A 24260-nucleotide genomic window follows, 5' to 3' on the forward strand; every position below is an offset into this window, starting at 1 on the left:
AAAAAAATTCCAGGGATTAGTCCAGGAAGTCACCAGGAGTCCACATTGACTTGAAGATATCCCCCACCCCCCCAAAAACCACCCTAATCTTAGGGATTCCTGAGGCAAACTACTGAATACTACCACTATCTCAAATATCACACACACACAAAAGGCCAGAAACAATCCAAATGGTGTATGATTTGTCAGCAGCAATTTGCCACCAGTCATGGATCTATTCAGTATAACAGAAGCAGAATAATATGCTTCCTCTACTATAGAAGGGCTGTCTTACTGGAACTTTTGTTCCTTTAATTGGCAGACAATTTAGGTTGAAGAGTATCCTGGTATCATATATCTCTGATCCAGCAGCAGTCCATTGATTCTCTATTTCCTCTGGTACATTCAGTTTGCAGATTAACTCATGAGACAATTCCAGCTTCCATGCAAAAATAATTTTGAATATATTATATAGCAGAAATATTTTTTGCTATATATATATATACAGACTAAAATAGATAAGGGCAAAACAGGATATATTGGCAAAGGACCATATTATAGTATAAGAATTTAGCAGGGAAATATGTTTGGTATACAGAAGGATCAAAGCAACAATCTCCTATTGTAAATTCAATAAAGCATAATAATAAACTATGGCCAAAACATGTGAATATTTATCTGCTATGGCATTGCCAAATTGTTTTTAGCGTATTATGTGTAAAGACGATTATATTTAGCACAATTACAAAGAAGGCATGATCATCTTTGGTGGTTTCTATGTGAAAGTACTTTCCATGAATAAATGTTTTCATTTTTCATTAGCCAAAATGTAATGCCAATTCATTCACAAGTGGTGGATTATGGGATAATTTTATTAGTTTTTCAGATGCAGTTTTGGACTTCTTAATATGTTTGAGGGGAAAGCAACATGTATTGAGGCATTGCTTTCCTTGTATTTCTCCTCCCTTTTAAATAAAATAGCAGTTTTGGCATCAGAATCTAAAGCATTTTTGTAATTCATGTTAGCTCCCAATATCTTATTGTTTGGGACCAATCCAAAAATTTCAGGATGATTTGTTAGGTACTAAAGTTGAAGAAACTTTTCATTTAAAAATGGAGACGAGCAGACAAAAGTTAGATAGGAAATAGCATTCTGTAGAATTTCTCATAGGGAAATTGTGTATTTCCTTGTAAAGAGAAACTATCAACTCTTGTTATTAGTGAGAAGTACTGGAATGTTCTATTCTCTGTTTAGGAAGCTTCTATCAAACTGATTTAGTATCTGAACAACAAAAAGAAAGAAAACCTTACAATTCATAGAAATAAACTTGACTATGTGTTTGTCCTAATACTTTAAAGAGGTTTTCCTTTTGCTATAGTTAACTTCGTCAAAATGTAATTTGTGCTCTGTAGCCAGAGTAAAATTTTAAAGTGCTTCTAAAATGCTTCATGTAATATCTAAATCCTGATATTCAGAAAACTTATCTATATTTGTATATGTCTAATTGTTGTTTCTAGTAAATGAACTGGAATTGTTATTGAGTTCCCAGAATGCTCTTCTATCAAAATTAAAAGAAGAATGTTGTCAATTGGCAAAGAAGCTTGAACATGTTACTGAAAGAAATAGGTAAAGAAAGCCTATAATTTTGTATGTGAAACTATTAGAAAGTATAAGATTTCCCTTTTATTTGTAAGTGCTCAAAAGAAAGCTGCTTCCCCATAGTAAGACATGTTAATTGCTGTAGATTTTGGCTGTTTGTGATCACTAATCTCTTTCCTTCCTTCTTTTACTCCCAATGAACATATTTAATATGTGGACAACAGCAGATGCTGATTACGGCCAATATACAGTATAGACATTATATGCTCATACTAATGAAAATCTATGATTTGTATTAATATATAATCTCTCTCTCTCTCTCTCTCTCTGTGTGTGTGTGTGTGTGTGTGTGTGTGGTATGTATGTATGGGCTTCCTTCCTACAAAAAGAATTGGTGATTCCTAATTGAAAATGAGAAAGAAGTAAATATTTGCGTATCACAGTAGTTGTAATCACAATATATGTGCAATGTTAGCTTTTTCTAAAATTACCATTTTTATTAACTAAATTAGCTGAATACTTTTAATACATTATGGATTGCAAATTGTTAGTCTTATGGACTGCCTAAAGCAGATATAAATAAGTTTTTAAATAAAATTGTTTCTAAGGTACATATTCTTTGTAAGGGATAAATAAATACAACACATAAGGAATTGTTTACCCATTTTGGACACTGCATATTTATTTATGAATATGCACTCTATATGTCACCCTTGCCAAAAAACAACAACAAGTATCTGATTCAGATTAAGTTACAAACATTCAAGGGACAATTATTTGTATAGTTGGGCATTGAAATGCTATTGCTACAGTTGGCATCTCTTTTACTGTACCTAATGCTAATCATGTTAATCTGAATAGAAGTGGACAGTGCTTTTTTTTCTAAAAAAAAAAAAGGTGCCGGAACTCACACACTTCATACAACCCGCCTTGCCTACCCTACAAGGTTCCATCCAAAAAAGGTGCCGGAATTCCATTCTGGGCGTTCTATGAGAAAAAAAGCCCTGGAAGTGGAACCTTAAACTAAACGTTGTAGCATGCAGTGCTTTTCTATACATTCATAACATCTCCATCCTCACTGTGTTCAGTTTGCATGGGGCATTGATACCCATTCTTGTTGAGAGAGATGGGAGTTGTAATCCATACCTGGAAAGAACATAGAAAAGACTTTTATAGAAAAATCTAGAAATACCTACCAGCATCATTACTGCTTATAGCTAGAAACTCACTTGTGCCTTTATCCCCTTGAAATTACAGAAGAATCTCCAGGGCAATATTCTTGAAGTAATTACCATATTCTTCCGTGTATTTTTTCCTGCAAACACCCTGTTCAAAAATCAAGTGCGTCTTATACAAGTGCAGCGTCTTATACACAGAAAAATAATGGTAACCTCCACAGCCCAGGCCATGTGGGTTGCCATGCCGCCTGGTGCAGGTGTGAAGCCCCTGTGGGCTTGCCACTAACAGAAGGGGGGAGGGGGCAAGATCGTTGGCCGGCTGAATTTCTGGATTTGCCAACTCAGCTGTTCGGCGCTCCACCAAATAGCTGATCAGCGCGGAGAAATACGCATGTCAGAGCGTCTTATACAAGGGTGCGTTTTATAGGCGGAAAAATACGGTATTAGCAACTTTGTTGATGGAGATTGGAGCATTCTGCAACTGAGAATTAATTTTAGAGTGATTAATCTGATAGCCTGTCAAATTCATGGTGAATCCATTTTGAAACTGCTTTATTAAAATTTCTGTTGTGCAATACATAATTTGCTGGCAAAATTAATAATGATTGTGTATGAAACGGATAAAGATTGGAAAAATTGTAATAAATAATGTATGTTTCTTATTCACCATGTCACAAATACATATTCTAAATACCAAGAAACTAACATTGACACTAACATTTATAAATAAGATGATTCGGAATATAATTAAAAGTTATCTCCTCAGATTATGCCTCTTAAGATATATCAGAAGTCGAGCATTTTTACAAGTATCAGGCCGTTCATGCTGTGTAAACTTCATTGTCTAGATCAATGATTCAAATTAAATTATAGTTAAGTGAAATACTTCCTTCATTTTTAAGTTTTGGCCTCCTTTGCTGTCTAGGATTATATCTATTTTGGTGCTATAGAACAATATTGACATTAACAGACCACTTTGAGCTATTTCACGCAATCAAGGAGGCTCAAGCAAAGCTTCTTAAATGTTATGATTTTTAATACCAAAAAACAAAAGTATTTTCCATATTAAGTATACTTATTTGTTGGCACAGTGCTTTTATTTATTAACAGATTAAAGAATTTTTCTACCATTTGAACCAAGAAAAGGATATAATATCTCAAAATATTCTTTGAAGTTTTAGTATATTACAGCTTAAATTTAATAAAACATAATGCATTAAGGATTACAGTTCTTTTGGCAAGATTGTCAAGAAGTGAATTATATTGATTAATATATAGAATATCTTGGGACTGATTATATTCAGGGTGTGTAAAGATGCAGTTATCTTACACAAATAGATTGCAAACTAGCTTTATACTAATGTATAATATTGGTGGCAAATTGTTCAGAGGAATCTATAATAATAAAAAATTAGCTTGAGCAAAAAATTCCCCACATACATAGGTGGACCTTGGACATACTGAACTTACTCCCCTCCAGCTGCACATCTACAGTAGCTCTGTGTAACACGTGGACTTGTAAAAATACAATTCTTTAGTGTTTTCTATATGTTTTTTTCCTTTGTTGGATTATCATGGTGTCTTAAGGTTTGTGGATTGATGCTTGACACTGTCTATTGTGTATTTGTGATTTGCGCTTTGTAATTAAGTGCAACAATGGAAGTCCATTGGGTCTCATTATATATAATGGTTGGTTTAATTTGTTTCAATTCTATCTTGTTAATTGTAAATTGATCATTAAGATTTGAATTCTAATCTGTCACCAGGGTTGAGTGTATTGAAGCTAGAGAAATGATCCTGTTTTTAATCACCGATTATGAGAAACAAATTTTATAATTTTGGTGCACATTGCAGTCCATATATTTTAACACTGTTTTTATGGTGTTATAAATATTGTTAAATGACTTTTAGTGTAGTTTTACTGTTTCCCTATAATGGATAAATTATATTACCATTTTGGCAACAGTAGGCATCCAACTGTGTGAGTTTAATTGAAGTAAAGAACATGCACCCGGTTGAACTGTTTTTCTGCATGTTCAATTGATGCTGCATTGGATGACTGCAGTCATTACAGTTAAACACCAGGAGTGTCTTGCAAAAGTAGAGAATCAGAAGGTAAAACTGAACTTGTGTGGAAAAGTGAGCCACAACTGTGATACTCTATTTTTTGTCCTAATCTCAAATCTTCAGAAGCTACCTCCAATTTAATTATATTATGCTTATGTTATATTAATTTCTGATGAACAAAAAAAATTGTAGTGAACCAAATATTTTGGGTGAAATTTTTGTATGTCTGTCAAAATTAAAGGAACAAAACTGGCTTTTAAAGCTAAATGTGCACGGAGTGATTTACAACAGCACTTAAAAAATGACTTATGATTATTTTTCACACATATAATCTTTACAGCATCCCCATGATCACGTAAACCAAAATTTGGATGCTTGACGACTGGCATGTATTTATGACAGTTGCAATGTCTCGGGGTTATGTGATCAGCTTTTGTGACCTTCAGAAGCCAACGGGGAAGCCAAATTCACTTAACAACCATGTTACTAACTTAACAACTGCAGTAATTCACTTAACAACTGTGGCAAGAAAGGTCATAAAATGGGGCAAAACTCACTTTGAATCAGAAATTTGGGATCAATTGTGGTCATAGGTTGAGGACTACGTGTACAGTAGCTTCTTGATGGATCAAGATTTACAAACGCTTAGTAATGCTACATTTTGCATCTGTGATATTTCAGTAACATTGCTGTGCCTACACCACAAAGAAAATATGTGAGTGAAATGGCAGAATTGTGGGTTTAATTATTCGCCACAGTAACTCTTTTATTATTTAAAATATACATTTTGTGACTCCAGTTTTCAAAATCACTTGTGTCGTGCCATATTTTTAATCTGAGGTTCACAGAATTTTGTGGAAAGTCTTTCTCATGAAATATGCTTAGGATTTATTTATTTATTCATCAATCAAATTAATACGGCTGCCCATGTGACTTGAAATGACTCAGGGTACCATACAACAAAAAATATAAAGCATGTCAAAAACATGTCAAAAACAGACAAAACATAAAACACATAAGAGATTAGATCAGTTTCACCAATCCGCTAAAATCTCCAGGCCAGATGACATAACCAGGTATTGAGGGACTTCCAGAAAATAAGTTGGGATGGAGATTACCACATTTTGGAAGGGGGGGGAAATGTCCCATAATGCAGTTACCATGGCACAGAAGGTCTGCCTCCTCAGGCCCACCTAATGTAGTTCCTACAGTTTTGTGACACTGAAAACTATATTATCTTCCTGCAAAGTAAATAAAATTATATAAGGCAGTTTCTCATATAGTTATTCCCTAGTGTAATGAACTCCCCCCCCCAAGTCTGTGGTTTAATTTATTTTAATTTATTTTATATTTATTTATTTACAAAACTTATATGGCTGCCTAAATCCCTCACAGCGACTCTGGTCAGCTTACAAAGATAAAACCCAGGTACAAAAGCCTATAAACCCCCTCTCCCCTGGCAACAATAGTTCAGCCATTTACATCATAGTGTCCTCTAAATTAGACTATAACACCTATTATCTAAGTCAGTGCTGGTCTAGATAGAGGCTTTAAGTTGCAGATTCTGATAGATTTATGCCCCCAGCTATGCAACAATATTGCCAGAGTACTTTTTGATATTCCCTGTTCTGAAGAAAGATGCAGATGTGAAATATAGAGTTGTTAAGTTGATGATAATCTGCATGATAAAATCTGGAAACATCCATCATCAATGTTCTTAATTCTCTAGGTCGGAAATCAGCCAGCTTAGTCAGGAAAATGAGTATATCCATGACAGACTTGAGAAGGTGCAGAAAAGGCATGATGAATTGGAGGATCAGTGTATCCAGCATGGAAGGATGCATGAGAAAATGAAGCTAAGGTAGGGAGATTTATTAATTTATCCCTGTGTGGTTTACTATAACAAATCTGATGTTCCTATACTTTTAATTTCAAAAACATGATCAATATTTTAGGTAATTGCTTAATGTTTTAAAAATTTAATAGTTAAGAAATTCAAATACAAATGCAGTCCAAATTATATTCAAATATGCTTGCCTCCAATAAATCATTTTCATGTCTTTGTCAGCAACTATATTTCAATACTTTTTTAAAAAAATAATATAGGTATGTGTGTGTATGTTAAACATATATCTTATTTTGAAAAACCTCTCTATCCAGTTGAGGCAGACCTCCATATCACTCTGTGGCTATGATAGACAGGATTGTTACCTTTTAAACCAGTCAGGTAGACTTAGGTATGCCTCTTCATCTATATTTGCCATGAGACTTAGCTTCTAATGTATATATCCTGGTATTAATAACACAGAAGAATGATTGCTGAACATTTAGAATAGCTTAAAATATTAGGGTTTTTTTTTTAGTATCCAGGCTACTCTTTCCCTTTTTGCATTATTATTCTTTGTGTTCAATCACAAATCAACTTTCTTGCTTATTGCCTCTGAGGCAGCTGACCTTCTCTAACATGCCATCTGCAGTCACCCCTACATCTGTTTAAGAAATGCCACTTCTTCAGTTTTTTCCTCTCACTGAATTTCTAAATGTCTTACTTGCTGTTTATATATCTTGTCATTTATAATCGTTTGGCCTAATTTCCAGTCCTCTTGGTAATATTCATATCAGAACCTATTAAGTTGCAAAATGGCACTAATTTGTATTTACTACATTAGTGGTTTAATCTAAGGTTTGCAATATTTCCTTACAAATATATTATCTACTAATATTTCAGATATTACTGTTTGTGACAATATGTGTTTACCTTGTCCCCTCAGAATAAAGGCAGTTGACAATCAATTCATCAAATGCTCCACCCTTCCATTTCAAACGTGTCATAAAGTTTGTTTTAGCTTTAATAAAGGAGAGGGAGATTTGACCTTTTTTCTCTTCAGATTTTTTTCTACCATACATTTATATCCTCACAATTGGTTGTGAAATAGTATCAGATTCTGTGTTCTATCTACCTTTATCAAGCAACTTTTATTGTTATTCTATAGCTGCTGGCTCCATAGATCCTTGGCTTTGAATTAGAGACTTCAATATTGTACAGTACTGTGGTGGTTTCTTTTGATCTCCCAATATAGAAGAATTGCAGTTGCAGCCCAATTTAACCCAGAAGATAATCTGAAAGGAAAGATAAAAAATGTGGCAAGGATATACACGTAATTCTTCTTTTTTTACCAGGATAAATAACAACTCCCAGAAATATTTGAATTTTGATGTGTTTAATCAGTTTAATAAGCTTTGTCTTCCTGTGCCCATTTCTACTTGGCCCAGTTTTTCTCCATTCTTGTTCTCCTTTACTTTGTAAAGGTTCTTATTATTGTTATTAAAACCCTTAATAAAAATGTTATATATTATATAATATATATATATAACATCTATAATATAAAGAGAGAGAGAGATTCCTACATATAGTGGCAGGGTATAAGATGCAGGCAGGAACAACATGCACTGAATGGCACAACCAAGTAACTGGCACGGTGTACAAGAACATCTGCACAATGTTGTAGCAGTGCTATGTGACAGCAACGTCAGAAAGAAGGAGTATGAGAATCTGGAGAAATACCAAGGCCTGAAGGAGGAAATGGAGTCGATATGGAAAGTAAAGGCCAAAATGGTCCCAGTGGTAGTAGGAGCCCTTGAGCCTCTGACTCCTAAGCTGGAAGAGTGGCTCCAAAGATCCTAGGAACAATGTCAGTGCACTTTGTTGAGAAGAGTGCAGTGCTAGGAATAGCTAAGATACTTCACAGAACCCTCTGTTCTCTCATGGCCTCTCAGTTCATCCCATGAAATACAAATGTCTTTTATAGGGTGAGAAGGGAATGTTATTATATATAAAGGAAATGAGTATGGATTTGGTATAGAACAGGTGAGATCCTCAGCATAATTTTTGTCATAGCAGCAGTTATGGAATGCTTATCCAGTTCATATCAGGGTTTAATAAATGAAAGTCTGCCAACAGAACAAAATCAGCTGAAGCTCTGGATATCTCCATTGACTAATCTTCATTAACTGTGGTGGATATAAGTAACTTTTCACTAAGCTATTCTATAGAAGCCCAGAACTATTTAAAAAGACAAAAAAAAACCCCACTTCAGTAGTATGGTACAAATTCACTAGTAGGTTTTTTGTGTGTGTGTGTGTTCTGTCAGCAGAAGTACATATTGTCATAAACATGTTCTCAGCTGTAATATATGGATATGAAAGACCACCAAGAGAATACATGCTTATCAAACACTAAATAAAAGTGGAACCAACCTTAATTGCCTTAGAAATGGAAGATTAGAGATGGAATTGGAAGATTAGACATGGAATTCTGCCACAGAAAAAAAATGCTGTTCCATTTTGTCACTAGTGTGCCATATCTTGGTGATGAAAACATTCTCTGAAATCAATTTTTAAATAGTGGACAGGATCATATGAAAAGTTATACTTTTCAAATGTACTGGCCCTAAATTATTTAGGGTTTTCTGGGACCTGCATCTTAGCTATGATCAAGAGAGATTGAAAACTTGAGCAGTTGGTATGGGAATAGCGTATCATGGTAAACAGAGCCTGCATAAGAAGGCAATGTGACCACATTATTTTTGATTTGAGTGTTTCCAAGCATTCTTCAAGGGCAGGCCCCTGGAAAAAATAGCTACATTAATTTAAACATGAGATAATTAAGACTTACATCATTATGGTCATGTATGTCTCCTGCAGAAACAGGCACAACTGGTACACTGTGCTGGATCTAAAATTACCTCCAGGCTTCAAATCTGCTTCAGAGGGAACGCAGCCCAGTTCTGAATAGGGTATACCTACAGTTTCACTTTGTCATATCTGTGGCCAACCAAACTTCCATCTTATCTGGACTGAGTCTTGATTTGATTGTATACATTCAGTGTCTTCCAGTGTTTCAGAATATCATCAGTCAGAGAGAAGAGATCTAGCCCCATCTTTCTCCTGTACATGCAGAATAAGATTTTTCTATAAGTAGGAAGAAATTATTCTACTATAAATCAGAAATAAGCTTCCTTTCCTGCACTGAATATGACAGCTGGAAACAAGAAAAGAGGTGGTCATTGTCAGAAACTGCAGATGTTGGGGGGAAAGCCTAGTGTGCCAAATGGGAACTTTTGTGGGGTTGATTGCTCTACAAGCTGGAAGTTCATTAAGCATCTGAAGATCTTAAATGCTTCAGAAAACCAAAATGTTTGAGTTTAGAAGAGCACTCAACAATTCTGTGAACTTATCCTCCAAATCCATCAAGTGGTTAGAAAAATCTTCCAAAGCCTTGAAAATTCCACCTAGTTTCATCTGAGAATAGGCAAATTGCAATTGTTGTAGCTCCAAATCTTAAAGCATAATAGTAGATAGTTTAAACAGTAGATAGTTTAAACTAATTTAGGTCACTTATATTTTGGCCAGAAACAAAAATGTGTCTTGTCATGTTTGTGACTATGATTAATCACAATGAAAGTCATAAAGTTCTAAGCTACATCTGATGAGAAACTTCACTGAGTTTCCTTCAAAACATTGGAGGAAAAGTCAGCATTAATTTTAAAGTCACTTCTACCAATACAGATAGAATACAGGAAATAAATGAGCATATCACCATATCCTGTTGTTGACTTATGGTCTCATTATGAGGTGGGGCTTTACTACATGGACCCAAAGAACTTTGCCTTTTCTTGCAGGCTGTCATTCAAGAAACCTGATGAACAGAGTTGAATCTGTTTGAATCTTTTATCTTCACTCAACCAGCTTCAGTCACATATGCTACTTGTATAGCAGCTTATTTGTTGATAGAATAAAGCAGAACATGAATCATACCTCAATGACCAGTGTGTTATTTTTACCACACTGGGAAAAATTTACTATAATGTCCACATAATCACTGAAATGACAGCACCTCATCTCTCCTTATCTTGATACACAATTGAGCCTAAGACAACAAAACAGTTGTGGAAAGCATTCATTCCTTAAATGTGGTCATCAATCAGATCTAGTCATACAGTCAAACATAAAATATAAAACAAGCAAAAACTCAAATCAGTTCAGCCTAGCCCATTTTTTTAGAACTTATTTGAATTTTCAGTATTGTAATCATTGCTCATCCTAATTCTCACACCCTAAAAGCCTGAAAACGTCTCTTGTAATTATTTGTAATGTCATAAAACCAGAATTATCACAGTAAGAAAGATATAATTGGCTGGGAGTGCCATAAATCCAGTTTTGACTTTAAAAAAAACCAAACACCTTACAAGTTAGTGATATTGGCAGGATTGCCTAATGCAATGAGATGCTGTATTTTCTAGAATGTTAAGTTTTGATTCCTGATTAAAAATACAACTATATGGTTTTATAACCACTGTCATGGTTAGATTGCTGTAATTATGCAAGTTCACTGGAATTAGTCAAAATGTTATATCTTTTCTTTTTCTTAGACAAAATAATATAAATTTGCTTGCACTCATGTGTAGCAGAATTAATGTATCAGTGCCTCAGGGAAAAGAGAGCTGTTTAAGACAAGAGATGGTGTTTTAAAAACAATTCATTTGTTTTTATTTCTACATGAATCAGTCACACATGTAATTAATACCAGTCATTTCCATAGCATAGTAACAATTAAAAACATCCCTTCAAATAATATTTTACATTCCATGGCTATTCTTTGATTAGTTGACCTGATGTTTGCAAATCCAAAAGAGGTTTTTGCTGTCTATGTAGCTTTATCTACTGTATGTCTATGAGTATGACCAATATTTTGCTTTTAAAATTGGCTTCTAACACCTACTTGATCTCTTTTGAGTACCATAATTCAAACGAAAAGCTTAGAGGATTGGCAGTTTGGGGCAGATGTGTGTCTATTCCTCAGGCATCAGTGGCTGTAAGTTAACAATTAAAAAAAATGTACAACCATCTGTGTAACAAGATGGCAGAGCTCTGCACTTGCCTGTTACTATAAATAAGAAAAAAATCTTGTCTAATTTCATAGATGTTAGATTATAAAGACTTGATGTGTCAAATGTGTATTATGCTTCTGGGTTGTATTGACAGCCAAATACCTGGAGTGGTGGCCTTTTCAGAATTGAAGGCAAGCATATCATTTATGGAATCTATTTCACCGTGGTACATGTTATATTTGATACCATATTTTTATAGTGTTTTTTATAGAAGTGAATTTACTAATATCCCCCTTCTTTGCTCATTCTCTCGTCTCACGCATGAGCTATAGCTCTTAAAGGAATCCATCAGATTCTATTGATTAATATCCTTTGCAGTTAGGTGTTGCAGTGAACATTTCTTAATTGTAGAAAATATGTGGTTAACTCTACCTGAAAAATGAATTAGGAGTATTGTCTTGAATGGTTCTTTAGACATGACTATATTTATGATTATGATCCATTCTCCAGCACTGGAGATGGAGGATCCACCCGTGGGTTGAGACTGTATTCCTGCCCAATCAGATCAAGTCAGCCAAAGTTGTCACGCCCTGTCCCTGGACCTATGCCCAGTCTTGACTTGATCTTGCCCATGGACAGGACGTACAACTCTGGCTCCTAGGTACAGTCTAGACTTTGGTGCATTTTCCATCTCCTTGCTATTAGATCACCTTATCTAAATTTAGTTCCCTAAATTATCAATCTCTCAGCTAGCTTAAGATCAGCTCTGTAGTGGGGGGAGCAAGCTCATAGGAAGACTGAAGGGGGCCCCTTCTTTTTTCCCTCCCCCCAGGAGCTCTCTCAATTTAAAAATAGACAGCTGAGCTTGTTTTCTGGATCTAACGGCTGTTAGATCCCAGAGATCCCTCCGGAGATCGCGGCTGCGGGCCCGGTAGCGTGTAGGGCGTCATAGCTAACTGAGATTACTACATAGCTAGGCCGCAGGAGCTTTCTTCAGCGAATAGGGCCTCGGCTTGGTATTTCCACGTAGAGGCCGCAGGAGTTGTTAGGCAGCCTCCAGACGCGCGGGCGCCCCAAACGGACGCCGATCGGCTCTTCTGTGGCCGATCGCAGCTTTAAACTTTATTCGAGCAGCGGCGGCGGTTTTTTCTTGCATTTTGGGACCGCAGCGTGCTGTTAGAGAGGAAAAGAAGATTCTCCTCAGAATTTAAGCCGATCTTCGCTTTGCGCGCGCGGCCGCCATTTTGGGGACCGCGCGGTCGCGAAGGCAGCTAATTGCTCGGCTAATTCTCGGTGTTCAGGGGGAATAGCACCGAACGGGTTGCTCATCCTCCTGAAACACCCGAAGCAGAGTTGCCTGGTCTCGTTCACGGGGGTCTCCCTTCCTACGAGGGACACCGAGCCGGTGATTAGGGCGCGGCCGCCATTTTGTTCAGGCATCCACGAGGCTCCATTAGGCACGGGCGCCATTTTAAGCTAGTTGGCAGCCAATCAGTCAACTCTCTCCACAATTTCTAGTCACAATTAGATTTTGGACTTAATAGAACGCAATCACAAAGCTTTACTAGACCTCTCCTTTCCTTTGCTTGGTGCCTCCTGAGTAAATTATTTTCTGCAGTCCCTTTTTTTTTGCATTGGAGGTATTTGGGTGTGCATAAAATTTGACCACCTCCGGTAATTCCAGCGGACTTACGGTGACCCCCTCAGAGCACCGGTCCTTGTTTGTGACACGTGGCACACGGGCACCAGGCACTCCCATAGCGTGTCTGTCGTTGCCTGTGATTGCAGAAGTACCTGGGTCCCTGGCATCCTTTGGAATTGCGTCCGGTTGTACCCAAGGTGATAATTCCCTCTAGATACCGGAGGCCCCCGCTTGAGCCCCCGCGCTATCAGAGGATGGACTGTGTGGATTTCCTCGAGAAGGAGGTCGTGTCCCCTTCTCTGGCCGCCTTAAACACAATGTCATCTCATCTGGAGGGATCAGTCAGGGCTGCGCAGAGTAATAAGAAAAAATTGGCAAAGACGACTTTAAAGGATAAGCACGCCACCAGGAGACACCAAGCCCTGGAAAGAGAGTTTTCTAGGGCACAAAAAATAGCCCGAATGGACAACTCTCAGACTGGGGGGCGGGAACAGGAACCAGTTACCCAGATCCCAGTTGCTCAGGCACCTCAATGTATACCAGAGGCCACTTTCTCACCCACAGCGGCTGGGCTTCGCCAGGCCGAGCAGTTTTCTTTTCCTTCAGAAGAGCGATTGTCACTTTTAATTGCTCAAGCAGTGGACCGCGCTCTGAACGCTAGGGCGGTTCCTAAACCTCCAGTCATGGTTTCCCCTCCTATAATTTCCCCTCCTACCCCACATCAGGCAGATGAACCTCAGTCCGGCCCCTCCTCTCCAGCTGAATCCTTGTATTCTGAGGGTTTGTCGCTACCTGATCAGGGCTCTGACCAGGAGTTTCCGATGTCTGAGGAAGAGGAACAGTCGGTGGAGGCTCCGGCGTCCACTGGAATGTTCCACTCTTCGGCTTTCATTACCTTGCTCCGCAAGGTCTCTTCCACCGCACACCTTGGTGCTGAGCCTCCTTCCACATCGAATACGACTACTCCCGATCCGGATTTGGATCCAAATTTTACTGAACCGGTGGCAGCTCAGCACCGGATCCCATGTCCGCCCATGTTTCTAACTGCGGTAAAGAAGCAATGGGCGCTCCCGGCCTCCTTTCCCCTTCCGAGTGCCACGGACAAAAAGCTGTTCAACGTGGCCAAGGAATTGGAGGAAGCGCTGGAGGTCCCTGCGGTGGATGAGCCCTTCGGACCATTAATTTCCCCTACGGCCATAGCTGGCGATGTCTCGGAAGCACTGAAGTCAGAGGACCGTAAGTGCGAGTTATCCTTTCGCAGGATCCACCAGGCATCCGCTTGGGCTATTAGGGCAACGACGTCAGCGTCGTTCTTCACCAGAGCCGCACACCGTTGGCTAAAGCAACTACAGGCCCGAACCCCCAAAGACGATGTCCGCTCTCAACAGGACATCAGTAAGATGGTGGCAGCGATGGAATACGCCTCGGATGCTACGCTCCAGGCGACTAAGTTTGCCTCCAGAGCTATGGCCTCAGGGGTCACCAGTAGACGCATGCTTTGGCTTAAGCATTGGCAAGCTGATGCCAAATCCAAGTGGCGTCTGTCCTCTGCTCCGTATCAGGGGGGTAAGTTATTTGGTGAGGCTTTGTCTCCTTATCTCTCAGAGAACAAGGATAAGCGCAAAGTGCTCAACCATATCCTTAAGAGGTCAGACAAGAGGCAAACTTATGTACCCCGTAAGCAGTCCTTTCGGGGGGGAAATAGATACAGCTATTCACCCTCCTTTCGTCCCTTTCCACCCAGAACGGACCGTCAAGAGGGTCAATTTGACAGGCAGGCGAGCAAGCTCAGGCAGCACTACCAGGGTAACCAGGGTAAGCGGCCCTTTCGTGGGAGCGGCCGGCCATTTCGTCGCTCCAGGTGACTCCCCGGCAACGGGACCTCCCATAGGGGGCAGACTGTCACTGTTCTTCCACCAATGGGAGGCCACCACCACGGACAGGTGGGTCCTGAACACGATAGGGTCCGGCCTCTACCTGGATTTCACCTCCACGCCTGTAAACAGGTTCATTTCTTGCCCATTCCCCAGGAACCCTGCCAAGAGAGTTCTAATGGGCCAGGCCATTCAGCATCTCCTGGAGGTAAGGGCCGTAGAAACCGTCCCGGTGGACCAAAGAGGTCGGGGGTTTTACTCCATCCTCTTTGTCATTCCAAAACCGTCGGGAGGATGGAGAGCCATCCTGGATCTAAAAAATTTGAATCATCATATCAGATATCAAAAATTCAAGATGCAGACACTCCGCTCCATTTTGGGGAGCGTGAGAAAGGGAGACTTCCTGACATCCATCGATCTCACGGAAGCGTATCTCCATATCCCCATCTCTGTCGACCACCAGCGGTTTCTACGGTTCAGTTACAAGGGAGAGCATTATCAATACAGAGCTCTACCCTTTGGCCTCTCGTCGGCCCCCAGGGTGTTTACCAAGGTCCTGGCGGTCCTGGCAGCTCACCTACGGATGGTACCAATCAGGGTCCAGTGTTACCTGGACGACATCCTAATCCAGTCGACCTCTGCCCACTCGGCACGACAGGATCTCGACCAGGTAGTACGGCTGCTCCAGGATCACGGGTTCTCGGTAAATTTCCCCAAGAGCCACTTGATCCCCACGACTCGACTATTGCATTTGGGGGCCGTCATAGACACCATGCAATGCCGGGTGTATTTATCCCAGGAACGGTTGTTCAACCTGAGGAAATCCATCCGTCAGGTGCGCAAGGGACAGAAGGTCTCCCTGCTCAGCCTTTCCAGGGTGCTAGGACAGATGATTTCGGCCATAGACATAGTGCCGTGGGCCAGGCTCCACTCCAGGGAATTGCAGTGGTTCCTACTCCCCTTCCAGAGGCAAAACATCAGTGCCTCTCAGAAACGGGTGAGGCTTCCATCTCAGACCTCGCTTTCCCTCAAGTGGTGGCTTTCCCCAGCCGTCCTCAAAGGGTCGTTGTTCAAGGAGCCGGAGAGGCTCCTCATCACGACCGATGCCAGCCTCTTTGGTTGGGGGGCGCACCTTCGCTCCCATTGGACTCAGGGCCGTTGGTCTCACTCCGACCTCCGCCACGATATCAACTGGTTGGAACTGAGAGCCATACATCTGGCTCTCCTTCACTTCCACAGACAGGTCCGAAGGCGTCATGTGTTGGTCCTCACGGACAACATGACGGCCAAGGCCCACGTAAACAGGCAGGGAGGCACTCATTCTCGGATCCTTCTGAACGAGGCATTAATATTGGGGACCTGGGCGGAGCACAATCTAGCGTCCATCAAGGCCGAGCACATCTCGGGGAAGGACAATACCCAGGCAGATGTCTTGAGCAGAGCGACAGTAGACCACTCAGAGTGGAGGATTCACCCGAGGGTCTTCAAGGAGATCTGCCATCGCTTTGGTCTACCTTCAGTGGACCTATTCGCCTCACCGGCCAACACCCAGCTCCCCCGCTTCTTCTCCCGCTTCCCGACTCAGGGAGCGGAGCAGATAGATGCACTGCGCTCTCCATGGCCTCGGGGTCTGCTGTATGCTTTTCCACCTCTCCCTCTTCTTCCGGCGGTGGTACGCAAACTACTCCGGGAAGATGCGGAGATTCTTCTTGTAGCCCCGTATTGGCCACGGAGACCGTGGTTTGCCGACCTGCTGGGTCTCTCCACAACAGATCCATGGAGGATTCCGCCAGACAGGATATCACTCAGTCAGGGAGCCATTCTACATCCGGATCCCCAGTGGCTGCAGCTAGCCGTCTGGCACTTGAGCGCAACTATTTGTCGAGGCAATCTTGCTCTTTAAGGGTCATTGAGGTTATACAGGCATCCCGTCGCCCATCCACGAATCGCATCTATGAGGCAACGTGGAAAAACTTTTGTGCTTGGTGCGACAAACATAAGTTGTCTCTCTCACGACTCAATATTCCTAATATTTTGGAATATCTGTCGGACGGCTTGGACAAAGGTTTGGCCCCTAATACCTTGCGTAGGCAACTAGCTGCGATCTCTACTGTTCTCGCCTGGGAAGACGGAGGGTCGTTAGCTCACCACCCACTGCTACGCTCCTTTCTTAAGGGGGCGGCTAACATCAGGCCACCGGCAGTACATAGATATCCTTCCTGGGAGTTGCCTCGGGTTCTTCGGGCTCTAACAAGGGCGCCCTTTGAACCGTTAGCGTCGAGCGATATGAGTCACCTGTCTCATAAGGTAGCCTTTTTAGTGGCCATCACGTCGGCTCGATGTATATCAGAGCTGGCGGCACTGTCGGTCCGTAAGGATTTGTGCATTTTCCACCCGGACCGTGTGGTACTCCGTCTGGACCCTACCTTTGTCCCAAAGGTGAATTCCCTCTTTCACAGGAGCCAAGAGGTTATTCTACCTGACTTTTGTCCTAAACCATCACGTACCCTGGAACGGCAATGGCATTGCTTAGATGTCCGCAGGGCGCTCCGTTACTATATTGCACGGACAGCGGATTTCCGCGCATCAGAAGCCCTGTTTGTTTCCTTTCACCCCTCTTCCAAGGGTAGGAAGGTTTCCTCTTCCACCATTGGCAGGTGGATTAGGGCGTGCATCACCGAGGCATATCGAGCGGAGTCATTGCCGGTTCCACGAGGGGTCACAGCGCACTCCACACGGAGCGCTTCCACATCTGCGGCTTGGAACACTCAAGCGACCATCGAGGAGGTTTGTAGAGCGGCCACATGGTCCACTCCGTCTCCTTTTATTCGGCACTATAAGGTCGATAAATTTGCCTCGGCAGAGGCTTCCTTTGGAAGGAGGGTCCTCCAGCAAGTAGTATGCCAAAGTGCCACACCGGACCGGTCTGCTTCCCACCCTCAGGGACAGTAGGCTTTGGTATGTCCCACGGGTGGATCCTCCATCTCCAGTGCTGGAGAAGGGGTGTTGTCTTACCTGAACGCCTTTTCTCAGCACGGAGATGGAGGATCCACCTCCCTCCCTCTTTGTAGAGAATTGTTTAACCTTATAGGTACTTAGTGTATGAGCCAGTACGTCATCGATCAGTCAAGGTCTACGCTCGCGTCAAGACTGGGCATAGGTCCAGGGACAGGGCGTGACAACTTTGGCTGACTTGATCTGATTGGGCAGGAATACAGTCTCAACCCACGGGTGGATCCTCCATCTCCGTGCTGAGAAAAGGCGTTCAGGTAAGACAACGCCCCTTCTATTATGGGATCAGATCTCAAATATAGGATTGCAAAAGATCAAAAATCTAATCACGTTTTTTCCCCTGCCTTACCCACTACATATATATTAGGCAGCAGAGACATTATAAGAAGGAAAACCAGTGCATATTTCCCATTTCTCTATTTCCCATCATCTCCATATATTGAATCTATGCACATGTAAAGGCAGAAGGAAGGAGGAAAACAGCCCATCTGTGAAGGTCTCCTCTGCTATAGACAGAAAAGGCAGATGTCTTAAGTGGTATTATTTCATTTTGCAAATAACTTTTACAACTAATAAATTACGGTATAAGAATTGGATGCCTGTATTATTAAGCTACAAGTAGGTAGGTTGTCTACATTAAATTTTGGTCAAACCCCACTTTAATTTCATTTTGAAGTATTTTGATAGATTGAGTTGAATGAAGAATTAAGGATCATACTTTATTTATATGACCAGTACTCTTTAACTTAAGAAAAGCAGCCAATCTAAGATCTAAGATCCAAGAATTGAGCCAGTACAATCTTAGCAGATTTATGGAAAGAAACCAGTGTAATACTAAACAAAAACAGCATGTCATATCCCACAATAAGCATCTAATTCACAAGCTACTTAAGAATTTGACCCTGAGAAACACTCTGCTTTTATTTTTAAGTATATGTTATGTCATAAATTCTGAATGGGACTCTCTTTGCTGATTCTAATAGCTTGTTTCCAATGGAGTCACTTGTCTTTAAATAATTGTTTTTTAAGAAGGCATTTAAATTTATGTCTAATTACTGTTTTCTCATTGTCTTCATTTCTGTATTGTGGATACATCTGTGTGTTTAAGTTCAGTTTCTGTGTGGTATCCCTCTGATATTTCAAGATGCACAGTATGATGTTTTGTAAATACTAGTAAGTGGCAGATCTCACACAGCAAATATCCACTTTGGGTATTTAACAAAATTGGGATCCTTCCATAGGCCTTATATGAACTCCAAATAACAGTAAAATCTAATTACCAACCTATTTGGCAGAGTTCTTTAAATGGCACACTGATTGTTTCTGGTTTTGCTTTAGTTGCTTTGTGACCAAAAGTACTCTGAAATCTTTTCTTTTACAAAGAACTTTTAAAATGTACAAATAAGTGGAATAAGAAATATTGTTGTGAAAATAATCTGGGTTGAGAAATATACTAAATGCATTTATGGATTACATTGGTTACATGAAGCACTAGATTGTAAGAATGAGACTGGTTCCTATTTAATAACTTTTAAAATCTACAAGCAGTTTGTCTATACTTTTTCTTTTTTCTCCTTGTCTACTACAGAGACTTCTGTATAGCAGTCTGATACGTGTGCAATATCTCTTAGAGCTTTTAAAATCATAATCATGCCTCTTTTGACTCTTAGGGAAAAAATCAATGTTAGGCCATTGAGGGCTTGTAATACATTTTGTCTCTTTCTCTAACCTAATTGCTATATACTGAATTGGTAAATTCCTCCTGTTTTTTACTCCAGAATCAAACAGACTGTCCTTGCCAGCCTGCCATACTCTAAATCAGATTGTTCTAAGGCTTTGACTCTAATGGAACAGTTCTTAGTGTCTTTCTGAAATAATATAATACTGGCATTGACTGTTTTGTGGCTGTCTTTTGGACATCAGCATGCAGATAAATACTGAAGGAGTTGAAATGTGGCTGAGAATGTAGAAATGTAGAAATACTGCAAAATCCACAAATCAAAAAACATAAGACCTTGATACAAAAAACTTTATTTCATTAGTAATCTAAACAATATTGCTAGCTATGGATTAATAGGAATATGATGTTCCAATGTAATGGATAGATATTAAGCATTCACCTAAGTTGAGCCTTTTAAATTTTTTTGTAATATTTTATTAATTTTCTAATTTTACATTTAAGTATTTAAAAAGCAACGTGGTGGCTGGGTTAAGCGATAATTCAATAACATATAAAAATCTTTAATACAAATCTCAAGCTACCACATCAAATATTTCCTCTCTTTCCCCCTTAATATCTACTGTCTCATATTTGAACTAATACAGTTCTTATTATATCAATTAAGTAAAAATAGCATTGTTACATTTATCAATTAATTTTTAGTTTATAGATATCCTAGTTACTTTAACATTCAATCTTTATAGACAATCAATGTCCTGTAATTAGTTTTCCCCAATTTTTAGTTTCCCATCAATATTTAAATTTAACATTTGATATTTATAATTTCCAAGTTTTAGCTAACCAAAGTTTCCTTTATCACAATTCATAACAAAGTCTAATATTCAAGATACACATCTTATCTATTTGAGTATATTCTATTTCCCATCATCCTACATCATCTAGTTAATAATATAGTATAACATCCTTATTTTCAACTAATTTCCAAATGTCTTAAATTTAATGACCAAAATTTCCCCTATTTCAACATCAAATATTTCCTCTCTTTTTCCCTTATTATCTACTGTCTCATATTTAGGCTAATACAGTTCTTATCATATCAACTAAAACATGTTTATTACATTTATCAATAAATTTTAGCTTATACATATCTTAATTACTTTTACATTCAATCTTTATAGACAATCAATATCCTATTTATTTGTTTTCCCCAATTTTCCAGTCGCCATTTTTTTAGAAGGACTAGCAAATTGTCTCTCTATTATTCCAGATCCCCATAGTTGTCCTGATATGTTTGTCTTCCCTTCGGTCTGTTCTTCTTCTTGCTCCTCAAGTTTCTTCAGGTTTGTATAGAAAGTCTTTTCCATTTTCAGTGTTGTCAGTCCCTTTTCTGGATTTTCCATTGACTGTATTTGTTGGTCAGTTGAATCCTCTATCATAGTATTTAATTGTTCCACTTCTTCTATTATGTTCTGCGTAGTTGATTCTTTAATTGTAATCAAAATTTGGGTTTGTATATCTAGGCTGACATCTTGTTCTTTTCTGTAATATTTTATTTCATCACAAGCTGAAAGAATGGTTTCATGTATTGCTTTCAACATAAAAAGAATCTGTTCCTGGTCTTCATCCATATTCTCTTAATAGTGTGTTAAATTGAGAGCTTTAAAGTCAGAAAATGAAAATAATTTTATAACTGAGTATAGAACACAGCTGAGTTTCTCACAGCTGATATTTGTCAAGGTTGAAAAAGTCGTATCTGTAATCTGGGCTTCAAGCCAAGTCTCCTTTAGACACTAGCAAGTTGTAATATCAAACGTAGCCACAAGATGTCACCAATGTTGTTTAAGGTTTTTTAAGTCCAAAATTTTTATAATCCTTTTTCCAATTTTATTTCTTTTTTGTAAATAAAAACCAAAGTCTTCAGTAAAGATAAGAAATCTTTTGTTCCCCAAATTTTAGAAGCATATAAATCCAGTTAGATTAAGGTTATTCTTTCAATGTTTTAACTCCCCTGGATAGTCAGTCGCCGCTATTCTTAGAAGTTCCCTTCCCTTTCGCCTTATGGGGGGAAGATACTTGGGCAGAAAATACTTAGGATTGAAGAGAGGTTCAGATCTCACCCAGTCTCATCCACGCTGCTTTAGAAGTGCCTGGTGGTAAGTTTGACTTCGGCTGTCTGCAGTCTATTGACGAGCCATATTTCTATGGCCGGTCTTTCGTCTGCCAGTTTGGAGGGCTGCCCTGGATCAAGTGGAAGGGCTACCACCCTCCTGCGATAAAGCGGGGGTCCCCTCCTTGCTTGTCGCCCCTACAGGGCGACTCTTGACCCTTTCCAAGGTCCCCCACAAGAGCGAAACCGAATGCGGAAGACGGAGCTTGCCTTCCAACGTCCGCGGCAGCCGCGATGGCAAACTGGAAGTCCTAAGTTGAGCCTTTTAATTGAGTATGCAAATAAGGGACTGGTCTTTTAAAGATAGAATTAAAAGACACTGGGCTTTCAACATTTTATTTTCATGTCAACAAAATCCACAGGATTTTGGAGTGTTTAACATCTCTGGAGTTTTGTTTAAGAGCAGCGAGACATTCCAGGTAGTATATTTCTTAGGGATTGTTACATTTCTCAAGTGACTAAAAACACTCACCCTTCAGCCTTATGCCTAGCAACATACCTGAGGCAAGCTATAATCCCAAGCAAAGCACTGCCTGCCTTGTCTTATTGCTTAATTATTATACCTATTTAATGCTACTTAGAACATTGTCAGCTGTTGAGAAAAGGTAATTATCACTAGTCAAATGACACACTTTTTTGGCTGCCTTATGGATACACATTTTACTGGTACCTTGATACATAATGAAGCCTGATAGCAAAACTTTTGCTTGTCTCTACTTCAAGCCCCAGCTGTTTCTCTGCTAAATTCATCCCATCTGTCTCCCCTTCCGTAAGGCTGTAGGCAGTATAGCATAAGTACAGAAGCAGTTCAGTGCTATTTTGGATAAACATAGCTGAAATTTGAATCCTTGCCATTTGCAATGCACACATTTTGTTTTACTGCTGTAAAGAGAGCTGTCAAAATAAAAACTACAAGGATAATTCACTGAAATGAATTCAAAGGAAGATTAAAGAAGAACTATATAGCTTGTATATGTGCAAATGGATGACCTCTTAATTGCATACAAGAAGTACTTCGATCGGTTATGAATTTAGGCTATATCTTATGCCCATTATTTAAGGATTAACATTATTTCATTATATATGGTATAGGCAAATTACAGGAGTTGACTTTTCCTTAATGCTGTAATTGGCTGGATCATTGGATCAATCCAAATCAAGGATAAGATCCATATTTTCATTGATACTGCATTATTTCAGGAAATGAAAAATGTTGCCATTTATTTATTTATTTATTTTCTCTCTCCCTCAAAGACGGGCTATTTTCATTGACTGCAACTGTTGCAATTCTTTTGTTCTCATAAAAAGTAGAAATATGATGCCTCAAAGGAAGAAGAACCTTAGTGATATAGTTAATAATAATAATAATAATAATAATAATAATAATAATAATGATGATGATGATGTTGGAAGGGACCTTGGAGGTCATCAAGTCCAACCCCCTACTCAGGCAAGAAACCCTACACCATTTTGGACAAATGGCTGTCCAGTCTCTTCTTAAAAACTTCCAGTGTTGGAGCATTCACCACTTCTGGAGGCAGGTTGTTCCACTGGTTAATTGTTCTAACTGTCAAGAAGTTTCTCCTTAGTTCTAGGTTGCTTCTCTCCTTGATTAGTTTCTATCCGTTGCTTCTTGTCAGGCGCCTTGGAGAATAGCTTGACTCCCTCTTCTTTGTGGCAACCCCTGAGATATTGGAACACTGCTATCATGTCCCCCCTCGTCCTTCTCTTCATTAAACTAGGTTAGCAAATTATAGGATATCATTTCTGACATGGTAGCTTTCCCTTTTTTACAGTGAAGGTTTGTAAAAATGTACAAAGAAGTAAGTTCTAACTTAAAGAATAATAACCTAATACAGTTTTCTGTTCTGTGCACTTCAAATCAAATGGGATGCTTGCTTAATAATGAGAAATACTACAGATGTTTCCTAAATGTATATTGGACTTTACTGGGACAACCGATAAGAATACATTTTTATTCAGCCATGAAATACACTGGATAATCTTGTACCAATTGAGACTGAAATGTAGACTATCTTACTACTCAGTTACTTCAGATGCTAAGCAACCCAAACAAAATTCATTCTATATTGTTGCAGATTGTAAGCAATTATAGAAATGTTGTTGACATTAAAATATTTGTCTTATTGTGTTCTAAATTAACTGTTTC

The 24260-nt window shown here is 39.4% G+C and overlaps 1 protein-coding gene across 1 annotated transcript in view; it reads left to right on the forward strand.

Annotated features, from left to right (window-relative positions):
• The window catches only part of SDCCAG8 (serologically defined colon cancer antigen 8), a 109283-nt gene that overhangs the window by 63317 nt on the left and 21706 nt on the right, over positions 1-24260 (forward strand). The window contains exons 15-17 of the mRNA XM_029285285.1: positions 1498-1606; positions 6554-6685; positions 11621-11698. Coding sequence (XP_029141118.1) covers positions 1498-1606; positions 6554-6685; positions 11621-11698 — 319 coding nt within the window. The remainder of the gene's footprint in view (positions 1-1497; positions 1607-6553; positions 6686-11620; positions 11699-24260) is intronic.

The sequence above is a fragment of the Protobothrops mucrosquamatus genome, unplaced genomic scaffold, assembly GCF_001527695.2.
Source record: "Protobothrops mucrosquamatus isolate PMUCROS unplaced genomic scaffold, P.Mucros_1.0 scaffold1470, whole genome shotgun sequence".
NCBI classification, from domain to species: Eukaryota; Metazoa; Chordata; class Lepidosauria; order Squamata; family Viperidae; genus Protobothrops; species Protobothrops mucrosquamatus.